The following is a 12,760-nucleotide window of genomic DNA, read 5'->3' on the forward strand; positions in this document are numbered from 1 at the left end:
GAACGTTTGAAGAAAATTGAATGCTTTGTTATTTAGAATTAGCTATTATTGATGTAAATGCAGCCGTTTAAGGTGCATAATTGATTTTTTACGGTATTGACGGTATTAGAAAATCCATGTCATGGCACAATGTCACACCGGTGATGACTATGACACCGGTGTACCGCCCACCCCTAGTGTACGGAAATTATTTAGACCCTCTTAAATTTTTCACTCTTTGTTAAATCACAGCAATTTTCCAACATCAATTGAGTTTATGTTTTCCTCATTAATGTACACACAGCACCCCATATTGACAGAAAAACACAGAATGGTTGACATTTTTGCAGATTTATTAAAAAATAAAAACTATCACGTGGTCTTAAGTATTCAGACCCTTTGCTCAGTATTTAGTAAAAGCACCCTTTTTATTTAATACAGCCGTGAGTCTTTTTGGGATGGATGCAACAAGTGTTTCACCCCTGGATTTTGGGGATCCTCTGCCATATCTCATCTACATTCTCTCCAGTTCTGTCAGGTTGGATGGTAAACATTGGTGGACAGCCATTTTAAGGTCTCCCCAGAGATGCTCAATTGGGTTTAAGTCAGGGCTCTGGCTGGGCCAGTCAAAACAGTCACAAAGTTGTTGTGAAGCCACTCTTTCGAATGGCTGCAATATAACAAAGAGTGTAAATTTAATGGGGTCTGAATACTTTCCGTACCCACTGTATGTATAATATAGAACAGGCATGTCCAAGCTCGGTCCTGGAGGGCCGGTGTCCTGCAAAGTTTAGTTCCAACCCCAATCAGACACACCTGGGCTAGCTAATCAAGCACTTACTAGGCTTTCTAGAAACATCCGTGCAGGTGTGTTGAGGCAAGTTGGAGCTAAAATCTGCAGGACACCGGCCCTCCAGGACCGAGTTTGGACACCCCTGATATAGAACTACTGCAGTGTGGTTAAGTAGTAAAGAAATGTATTTTTGGGGGGTGAACTATTTCTTTAATGCATTTGTCAGAGATTCGGGGTTTGTTAGCTTTTTAAACCACAATCAGTCTCTCCCAGTCCATGTTTGATTATTATTATGAAGAGATGTCAGTGTAGACGAGCCTGAAAAAATCCCAAGGAAGCAGAAAGAAAGCAAAAAGTAAAGGGTTCAATTGGATCCTTATATTGGATCTGTATGGTTGCAGGACATTGAGAAGCTGGAAGGAGAACAGGGGCAACACTCTGAGCCCTGGCACACCACACTGGAGAAAGCGATAGACAGCATCCAGGAAGACCTCAAACAGGAGGGCAATGTGAGTGCTGTGTCTCTTTATATCTATTTGTGTAAAGCATTCTTTACTTTACTGAGCAATTCAATGCAATTGTCAGCCTTGCCATGAAAAAAAAAGAAAGTTTTTAGCAAAATAGTGAAACCCTTTCTAAGTTTTTTGTGTAGATTTGTATTTTAGAGTACTGAAAAATGTCTCTGTCATTAGCTACAATTCCATCCACCTATTTTGATGTGCATTTTGGACACGCGCATAAAAAATCGGTTGATGGAACCGCCAAGATGCGCATAGATTTTAAAAATGTGCATAAAAAATGTATGTGCATAGCTGAGTAGGATAAACTTTTGATTCAATAAGAAAAGATGCGCATAAACTACGATGGAAACACTTTTACTGAACAAATTCCAGTATCCGCATTAAAAAAAGGTCATGTGATTTTGTTGTAGCAGATCATGTGATGATAAAAGTGTGTGAATGGATAAACCAGCAGGCTGAGCACACTGTAAAACATCTGAAATGTTGTTTTGGTCATTCTAAAACGTGTTATTATATTATTACTTACCTCCAGAATTGTCAAGAGCATCTGTGCTCTGCGTCTGATGCCTTCAAACACCACCATGCGTTCATTGCGTGTCAGCATACTGTCTTCTGAGGCGCAAGTCATTTATTAAATGAAGAAAAGATTCACGCAGCTTTTCCTACTGCAGCAAACTCTGTTTTTACTGTAGATTTTTGGCGCCAGTTTATCAGGAAGTGACGATTTTGTTTTCTTTGACTACTTGAGGGGGAAACAGTGCTTTATTCGCACGTCTTATATGCAATATTCCAGTATTATTGCATTGAAACATAGCTAGTGTTTTCAAACAATTATATTTGATTTACCAAAGTCGTACAAGTTTCATCCATAACAGAGAGATGTCACATCCACATTCATCCATAACCAAGCTTTTCCCTCATGGATGCAAAAATGTAAAATAAAATAAAACCAATCATCTTTGTTCTATAGTGAGGCAACTCTTATCTTATTGATTAGCATTATTTCTTGTGGGTTGTGCAGTTTAACTCACAGAATTAATACAAAGTATGTTGTAAACTGTAAACTCACATACTTTTTTGGTCACATCCATAACACGTTTATATTCCTCATTTAAAATATTTAAAATGTTTACAGATTGATATATTTCTGATGCCAGAACCCTATGGTTAGTAGTTTTGGAAAATATAAATCTGGATAATAGATCTTTTAATATATTGTTAACAAATACTTCCTCTGTGAATTCATGTTTCAAGTTTTAACAGCAAATGTCACATCCATAATGCTGGAATTGCTCAAATGTAGCCTGATCTGACTTGTTTTCTGAATTTTACATTGTAAATGTCTACAATTATGCCTGTTTCACATCACACACGAAAGCAATGTTATCATTACCATATTAACATTTCAGTATTCACAGTAAATGTGCGTTACCCAAACAATGATGTAACTCGCGGCTGAACTATAATAGTACGATGCATCGTTTGGAAAAAGAACGATGTAGTCACGAGTGTTTCCCAAAACCCCTAGTTTCTCTGTCGCAGATCCATCGCTTGAACCACGTTAGTTATAGCGTAAAACGGCCATAATGATGCTCTAAACGGGGTGGAGAAACAACTTCTTTAGAGAATAACACCATCATTTCTTTGTGCAAGTTATATTGTTTTACACAAACATGCATTTAAAATAAAATCCAATATTAATTTTGGTAAAAGCATGCACTCGCTTTCCATATTAATTAAAAAATATGTAAATGGCACATATAGGGCCAGTGTTTGCTTTACAAATATTACTGAGAACATTACATATTCTATTCTAAAACAGAAAAACACTTACAAAAGTTAACACGTATTCTAATCTCATATATAAATCATATAAATAAATAAATAAATAAATAAATAAATAAATAAATACATAAATAAATAAGGCTATTTATTTAAAAATGAAATGTAATATTTATTATTTATTAGGAAATGAAAAAAATCCTACTTTAATAATAATATTAATAATATTAAGGATGATGATGATGATGATGATGATGATGATGATGATGATGATGATGATGATGATGATGGTGATAATTTTTATTCTTATTATTAATAAGTAGGATATTGTTTATTTTATTTTTTTTTAATTTTAGTCTACTTTTACAATTTGACACATGTAAACCACAGCAGAAATGTTCTAACCAGCAGGCCCATGTCATATACAGTACAGATACTTAATAAATAGCCTACTATAAATTAAAAGCATTAACATATGCTGTGTTTTTTGTTTTCACAAGCTTTGAAGACGTAACATAAATTCCGCTTTTAAATAATAGGTCACCTATAGGTTTCGCCATGAGGCTGTGTTCAAAATGACATCAATGTTTTCAAAGTGCACTGCTAAGGGAGCTCAATTGTAAACATGAAGATCGCTAAAACTGTAAAAATAGTTTGAAAGCAAATTACACCTAAGAGAGATGACTTTAAAGCTTTTTTATTTTTAATCATTGCAACTTAGAATGTTAGAATGTTCTAAATGGATAGGGCATAGGGGGGATAAGTGAGAATAGGACACAGCCAGGAACTATGCTTCTAACTACAGCTCCAGAGGTGTAGTTGCAAGTGCACAAGTTTGCGACGCAGTTCGCGAATGTTCGTTGGAACGATGAATTTGGGAATTGGCAAATCAACAAACTATGTTTGTAACGAAAGAACTTGCGACCTTAGTTGGCTAACGATGGTTTTGGGAAACGCACCCCAGCACTCTTGAGTCTGAGTCCGTATCAATGAATCTACTGGAAAAAAAAATGATGATGACAAACAGTTCTCATCTCTCTTCACACAAAAAAGAGGAAATATTATGTCAATAGAATTGAGTCTGGCAGTATGTCATGGATATGGAAACAACACACACACACACACACACACACACACACACACACACACACACACACAGGAGTATGGGAAAGGTGACCAGTGAAAGCCAAGCATTGAAACCAGCATACAATAGGCTACATCAGAGGTTGTCCGTCATCCGCCACAATCTGTCTTCATATTCCGGTCTTTGTTTGTCACAGTGTGCTCCATATACTAATGTCATACAGCATTCTAGATTTTGTCTTTCACTTGTACACTCATAAAATCTTTTTACTGCTTGTTAAAACTACTTATTTAAAAATGAGCTGAAACAACACAATTTTTTTAGGTTTTTTTGAGGCACAACTTAATAGTTTTTTGTTCAATCAACTTAAAATTGTAAAAATAAATAAATAAAAAAATAAAAAACACATTCATTTAATTTAACCCGTCAGCCAGCACTAACTTATGGGAATTTACACCTACCTAACTCAAAAAAGTAACAGCTCTTAACCCCAGTGAGCTGCAAATAAAAATCAGGTATCATTGGAAAGAAGACACTTTAAGCTTTACTATGGTCCATCTATCCAGCTTTAATGCTAAAAAATATAAAGTTTTACATGCAAAACTAATGAGAAACAAAAAATCTTCTGTGTTCAATATTTGTTTTGTCATATACAAACACTGGAAAATATTCTTGTAATAACCTAGAAAAACATGTCTTGACAGCCAAGTGTCTTGTGAGTTTATATTTCAATTTGCGTTGAGACGAGACGATGGGATTTGTGAAACCCAGCATTTTTTTACAGCATAACGGTGACTGTGATTTGTTGAACACCTCTCAAAACGCTTGCTATAGATGCGAATAATGGAAAAAATCATTCTGTTTTGAATTTTTTTAATGATGGACAAAGGTTTTGGAGGCAGTGTGTAACTTTGATTGACGCAACGTGAGGTCGATTTTATTTGTTGACGTGTGAAAATTTCAGATTGAAAATGAACGCTGAATCTAGAGGATTTAAGTAGTTTGCAGCTAAATTGGGACTTGGGTTGCTTATAAGTAAATTAATAGTTGAATGTTTCATGTAAATTAGATGTTTTATTTCATCCAAAAATCCAACTAAGACTAAACCTGAGGGAAACGGAGGATTTCATCCAAACTAAAGAAACTAAGATTTTCTCCAGAAGAAAAAATATTCTAGCAAATGCTGTGAAAAAAATATTTGAAAAAAGGTTTATGGCTAAAAATTTGGTCTGTACAGTGTGACGACTTGTCAAGTGTATGTAAGACAAGTCTGTGTCGCCAAAAACAGCAATGTAGTGAAGAAGCAACAGTGAAGAAGCAGCAAAGCGTTTCATTTCTTATGTCCTGACCTCATCTGTTGTGCGTTTAATCTCGCAGCTGCGGAAACAGTCATTGTCCATCTCTGGATTGGTCCACACATCCAACCTGCAGGCCTATCAGAGACGCTCCATGCTACACCTACCCGACAGCGGCCTTGGAGAGGACAGTAGCCCTGCTGCAGTCAACGGTGTTCATCGACGCGCAGCCACGCTCTACAATCAGTTTACCCCGAAGAATGAAGACAATAGGTAACAATTAAGGCTGCATTATATATTAAAATACACACTAACCGGCCACTTTATTAGGTACACCTGTCCAACTGCTCATTAACGAAAATTTCTAATCAGCCAATCACATGGCAGCAACTCAATGCATTTAGGCATGTAGACACGGTCAAGAGGATCTGCTGCAGTTCAAACCGAGCATCAGAATGGGGAAGAAAGGGGATTTAAGTGTTCTTTGAACGTGGCATGGTTGTTGGTGCCAGACGGGCTGGTCTAAGTATTTCAGAAACTGCTGATCTACTGGGATTTTCTCGCACAACCATCTCTAGGGTTTACAGAGAATGGTCAGAAAAAGAGAAAATATCCAGAGAGCGGCAGTTCTGTGGGGTCAAATGCCTTGTTGATGCCAGAGGTCAGAGGAAAATGGCCAGACTGGTTCAAGCGGATAGAAAGGCAACAGTAACTCGTTACAACCGAGGTATGCAGAAGAGCATCTCTGAGCACACAACACGTCCAACCTTGAGTCAGATGGGCTACAGCAGCAGAAGACCACACCGGGTGCCACTCCTGTCAGCTAAGAACAGGAAACTGAGGCTACAACTCACACAGGCTTACCAAAACTGGACAATAGAGGATTGAAAAAACATTGCCTGGTCTGATGAGTCTCGATTTCTGCTGCAACATTCAGATCAGTCAGAATTTGGCGTTAACAACATGAAAGCATGGATCCATCCTGACTTATCAACTGTTCAGGCTGCTGGTGGTGGTGTAATAGTGTGGGGGATATTGTCTTGGCACACTTTGGGCCCATTAATACCAATTGAGCATCATGTCAACGCCACAGCCTACCTGAGTATTGTTGCTGACCATGTCCATCCCTTTATAACCACAGTGTACCCATCTTCTGATGGCTACTTCCAGCAAGATAATGCACCATGTCATAAAGTCAGTACTTACTAGTAAGGTGTACCTAATAAAGTGGCCGGTGAGTGTATATTGGTCATGCGATAATAGGGTATGCAATATCACAGAGCGATGTGATGAATTCAGTTTATTTTTTGTGCCAAGCGTGTGTGTGTTGCATGCATTTATCCTAATTTGACCATAATATCAAGTTTGATCAGATATCATCAATATCAACCTCCCTAGTATGTGCTTTTATACTATTGTCAAAAAAACATAATCGAAATCTGTGCCGAGGTTTTCAGTCATTCATAGTGTTTTTAAGTATAAATGTTTGCACCTTGACAGATTTTGGTTTTTATTATAATTAGATAATTTATCAGAAAACATCTATAACTTGTTTATTTTAGAATAATTACATGCCTTTTTAGAAATGGCTAATAAAATAGTATTTCTGGTTATGTATAACGTTCAGGGTTCCCATTCTTCTTGAAAGTACTCGAATTTCCAACATGTGGATTTAAGACCTGGAAAGTACTTAAAAGCAAACTCAGATCCATGAAAACTTGAATTAAATTTTCAATTAAATTTGTTTATGGATTTATCTCAACAATTGTACTCAATTGACAAAAACATTCATTCATTCATTTTCCTTCAACTTAATCCCTTTATTCATCATGGTTTGCCACAGCAGAATGAACCGCCAACTTATCCAGCATATGTTTTACACAGCGGATGCCCTTCCAACTGCAACCCAGTACTGGGAATCATCCATGCACACTCATTCACACACATACACAATAGTTCATTTAGTTTATTCAATTCAGCTATACCGCATTGTCTTTGGACTCTGGGAGAAACCGGAGCACTGGAGGAAACCCACGCCAACACAGAGAGAACATGCAAACTCCATACAGAAATGCCACTGATCCAGCCAGGACTCGAATCAGCAACCTTCTTGCTGTGAGGCGACAGTGCTAACCACTGAGCCACCGTGTTGCCCAGAAAGAGAAACATTTTATTAATATTTCAGAAAGCGCATTTGAATATCACAGTAGTGAATTCAACACATTTTTATTAAAGTTATTTGAACATACCTTTTTAAAATAGTCAAATGTTTGTAAATTACTCTTTTGAATGTAAATGTTAAGTGTAAGTTAAATATTAAGTACAGTAAGGAATTTCATGGACCTACATATGCTGGGGTATGAATTGCAAAGGTGTTTGATTCAAAATTTATAGTGCTTTAACAAGTTCTTGAATCTGCTATTTATGAAAGCATGAGAACCCTGAACGTTATATTACTATAAATATTGCAAAAATATTGCATATTTTATACTTAAATATTGTATAAATATGTATATAATTCTGAGTGTGCCTCACACAGGTGAGTGGACTTGACAAACCACCTGTAGAAAACACACTCTTCCATCTCTCTGACACTTTAACCAACACTTGCACCAGTTTTTGCACATTTGGACTAAATACTTTCTTACAATCACTCCATATCTCAAATAAATACACATTTTTATGCAGTGTGGTTCACGCAGGTGAGTGGGCTTGACAAAACACCTGTAGAAACACTCTTCTCTCTATAAAAACACTCCCCTTCCTTACTCTAGCACTTAATTCTCTGAGCACATACAGTAGCTGTGTATAATTAGCACTTCTTGTGTGTATTGCCTCTTGTTTTTGAATCCCTGAATGCCTCAATCTTAAGTCGCTTTTGACAAAAGTGTCTGCTAAATGTAAAATGTAATGTTAATGGATATTATAAATAAAGTATAAATATCACATATTTTACCAGTATCGTGCATGTAGCCCTAGTAGCCATGACAGAAAACAGCTTTGAACCTGACAAAGTAAACAAGCCATCAATTCATTATTTGTGTAGATCCTTTGAGGGAATCCTGTACAAGCGAGGAGCGTTACTTAAAGCTTGGAAAGCTAGATGGTTCGTTCTGGACACAACAAAGCATCAGGTCAGTGGTTTATTATGTTTTTTTACCTGAGCTTCATTCCTGCATGTTATTATTATTGATTATCAGTGACTCTGTTCATAGCTGAGGTATTATGAGACGGATGAGGACACAAGCTGCCGTGGCTTTATTGACCTTGCCGATGTGGAGTCTGTCCTGATTGCCGCACCAACCATAGGAGCCCCCAAACACATCAGCGAAAAGGCTTTCTTCGATGTAAGTATTTCACCCTCGTCACAAACCATCACAGTGATGAAGGCTATGAACTTTACCCTCAAACATGACTTTAGGTGCCGTTTACAGTAATGCGTTTTATTGAATACATACTATAAGCTTTGAAATACATACTATAAGCTTTGTTTACACTTTTTACAGTTTACACCTGATCGTATGGCTACATTTGTTTGTTTGTTATTATATTTCAGTGTCCCGTTTTTTACTGAACATATCATATACCGAACCTTATCGACCCTAAAACCATTATACGAACCGAACTGTGAGCTATTGCTGCATCCCTATTAGTCACATGGTGTATGTTATGTCTGCAGAAGCAGTGTGTTAAGTTCTCAGACGACAAGTCTGTGAATATACAGGCAGTAGCAAATCTCAGAACGTGCTCTAAACATCGGCATATATGAATATAGTACATGCTGGAGGTTGTTGTCTCAGAATAAAGCCCAGATTATTGGCAGTCTGACATGAAGCGGAGCACTGTTGTATAAGACTGAAGGGCTTTATTCTGTGAAAATAGATTTGCTCTTCAGTGTTTGGACTTTCAGTAGTGCAAAATTAAACCACACTGAACTGGACTAAACTGAACTGAAAACTGGACTGACACAGTTTCGATCTCAATTTACTAGAACTTCTATGTTAAGCTGCTTTGACACAATCTACATTGTAAAAGCACTATAGGAATAAAGATGAATTGAATTGAATTGTGAAAATAACCATCCTGGATGTACTTTATCCCACTTATTACACAGCTACTTGCCACAAAACATTAACAGTATACTAATTCTTTAATTAAACGCAAAGCTGACAGAAACTAGCTGATGGAGTATACACTAACCTGCACATTGTTCAGTCACAAGATGGCGCCAAACAGTCAAAAACAGAAAGCTGACAGAAACGGAACCAGCTGAACAAAGCATATACTAACCTACATATTATTCATTCACAAGGTGGCTCAAAACAGTCAACCACAGCATGACAGACAAGCAGATACATATGAATGTAGATGTAAGTGCATTACCTGACAAAAGTCTTGTCGTCGATCCCAGTTGTAAGAGCTACAAATAATAACTTGACTTCTTGTCGATCATTTGGAAAAGTGGCAGAAGGTCGATTTTTCCGATCAATCATCTATTGAACTGCATCCCAATCATCACAAATACTGCAGAAAACCTATTGGAACCTGCATGGACCCAAGATTCTGATAGAAATCAGTCAAGTTTGGTGAAAGAGAAATCATGGTTTGGGGTTACATTCAGTATGGGGGGCGTGCGAGAGATCTGCACAGTGCAACATCAACAGCCTGAGATATCAAGACAGGGCAAATTCTTCAGCAGGATAGCGCTCCTCATATTTCAGCCTCCATCCAAAGTTCCTAAAAGCAAAGAAGGTAAAGGTGCTCCAGGATTGGCCAGCGCAGTCACCAGACATGAACATTATTGAGCATGTCTGGGGTAAGATGGAGTCGGATGCAGTCGTCTAAGCTCATTATTAATTCTTTTCCCACTGCACCATGACTTTATATTCTGTACTGTGCATTATTTCTGTTAAGTGACAAGACTTTTGTCTAAGCAAAGTCAGACCTTACTGTCCTAATTAAATAATTAAAAATCAAGGCATGATCATATTTTATTTTGGTGATATAAGCATAATCTAGAGGCCTTTGCCTTTCATATAAGCCACTTCTGATGCCAAATGATCAACTAGAAGTCAAGGTATTATTTGTTGTTCCTAAAACCTGGATAGGCGACTAGACTTTTGTCAAGTAGTGTATATGGATTTGAAGGTATTCACTGACGATCAAGATTATTCGAAGTTCCCGGATGAGGCTGTGTTATTTAACGGTTGTTGTTTGGGAATAACATACCTTAGAATTTTGCGACTGACCAATCAGAATTGAGTATTCCAGACAGCCATGCAATAAATATTTATTACTATACTAAATCTCAAAGAAAGTTATAAATGTCCATACTGTCACTTTTGATAAATAATCTATCTATCTATCTATCTATCTATCTATCTATCTATCTATCTATCTATCTATCTATCTATCTATCTATCTATCTATCTATCTATCTATCTATCTATCTATCTATCTATCTATCTATCTATCTATCTCTCTATCTCTCTATCTATCTCTCTATCTCTCTATCTATCTATCTATCTATCTATCTATCTATCTATCTATCTATCTATCTATCTATCTCTATCTATCTATTTATCTATCTATCTATCTATCTATCTATCTATCTATCTATCTATCTATCTATCTATCTATCTATCTATCTATCTATCTATCTATCTATCTATCTATCTATCTATCTATCTATCTATCTATCTATCTATCTATCTATCCCCAGCTGAAGACCACTAAACGGGTGTACAACTTCTGTGCAGCGGATGCTCCGAGCGCTCAGCTATGGATTGATAAGATCCAGAGCTGCATCTCAGACGCCTAAAGCCCGCCTCTGGGTTTCACAGCACCACCTCTCACTGTGCAATTAGTAGGAGCGTAGTAAAGCCTTCAGTGCCTGTTGAAAAAACCCAAAAGACTGGTAAGAAACACCGCAGTGGAGAACTTAAACATGGAGCTGCGTTTACTGTGCTCAAAAACAACGAAACGAGCACTGCTTAAAACGATGCAATGCACTACACTTGCTGTACTGCAACATGCAAATGAGACAAAAAGCAATAGCACAAATCTTAAAACTCGGGGGTCTGTAGTGACAAGAAGCGTTCCTAATAAATAAATAAATACTGTTGCTGCTGATAGATTTGCGAAACACTACCAAAATCTGACAGCTATATTTCGAACGATGCACAATGTGTTAAAGGCAATTGATTTGCACTTAAAGATATGCACTCATACTGGTTTTTACTAGCTAGAACAACTAGGCATTATGTTTAACTACATATATAATAGCTTGGAGCGGACGACTCTAATGTGCAAAGTATTGTTTTTTAATATATATATTTGCAACATTCGTTCAGTGTGAATGTTCTGCTCATGCATTACAGAGTTTCCTTGTTTTGTAAGTTATTTTTTTAAAACGTTAAAAGCGTCAAGTGTGCGTTTTGTTGTGCGTTGAACGGAGAGATGGATGTACATATTTTACAGTTGCAGCTTTTTATACTCTGCTGAAATATGTCTTTCTAACCTTTTATTCTAACCTGAAGTAAACACGCATATTTATACTTAAAGATCGCAGATCATTTATGGACCAAGCGAAGCACTTCCTGCCAGAGATGGTTATTAATAAGCCGTCGTGCTTGAAATGAAGGGAAGAACACTATATTTCTCCGTTCTCGATGTGACGTTGATGGCTTTATGAGGCACTAAGGTTTTAACTGTTTTGATGGTGTGTCTGTCAGATTTTAAAAGCAAAAAACAAATAAATCAGACAAGATGTCTGTTACTGAACTATAAATGATGTTACTGTATGTACAATACGTTGTGGTGCCACTAATGTTTTTGGTTTGTTTACTGATTTTTGGTTGTTTTATTTTGACTTTTTGCTGTTATTTGAAATAAATCTTGAAATCCACTTTTTGGACTCCATGATTTTTTCAATCCAGGCTCATTCTGAAAAGGTACCCCTATATACATTTCTAGAGAGCGCCAAATACATCCCAGGAGGGTTTTTTTTTTTTTTTTGCTGTTTTGGTGAATCCACCAGAGGGTGCTGTGTACGCTTTTCGAGATCTCAAATTTTTGACTGACTCACCTTGATCCACCCTCCTCCTTCCCTAAACCCAACCAATAGTGGTTTCAAAAGCACCGATTAACCTACCCACCCACTCAGTGGCGTAACAACCGGGGGGAGCGGGGGGGATATGTCCCCCTCACTTTTACAGACAGACTATTTAGAAACAGGTAATTAAAAATGTGAACTTTTGGATTTCATACAGCTGTCCCCCACATTTTTAAAATGTCCACTACGCCC

General features: G+C 37.1%; 1 protein-coding gene across 4 annotated transcripts in view; it reads left to right on the top strand.

The window, feature by feature from the left end:
- sbf2 (SET binding factor 2) overlaps nucleotides 1-12,361 on the top strand; it is a 309,070-nt gene extending 296,709 nt beyond the window's left edge. For all 4 annotated transcript variants that reach the window (XM_056462363.1, XM_056462364.1, XM_056462365.1 and 1 more), the window contains 5 exons: nucleotides 1,174-1,281; nucleotides 5,537-5,727; nucleotides 8,501-8,588; nucleotides 8,670-8,801; nucleotides 11,177-12,361. In XM_056462363.1, coding sequence (XP_056318338.1) covers nucleotides 1,174-1,281; nucleotides 5,537-5,727; nucleotides 8,501-8,588; nucleotides 8,670-8,801; nucleotides 11,177-11,275 — 618 coding nt within the window. In that variant the 3' untranslated portion in view covers nucleotides 11,276-12,361. The remainder of the gene's footprint in view (nucleotides 1-1,173; nucleotides 1,282-5,536; nucleotides 5,728-8,500; nucleotides 8,589-8,669; nucleotides 8,802-11,176) is intronic.
- Nucleotides 12,362-12,760: the final 399 nt, after the last annotated feature.

Source organism: Danio aesculapii, chromosome 7 (assembly GCF_903798145.1).
Source record: "Danio aesculapii chromosome 7, fDanAes4.1, whole genome shotgun sequence".
NCBI classification, from domain to species: domain Eukaryota; kingdom Metazoa; phylum Chordata; class Actinopteri; order Cypriniformes; family Danionidae; genus Danio; species Danio aesculapii.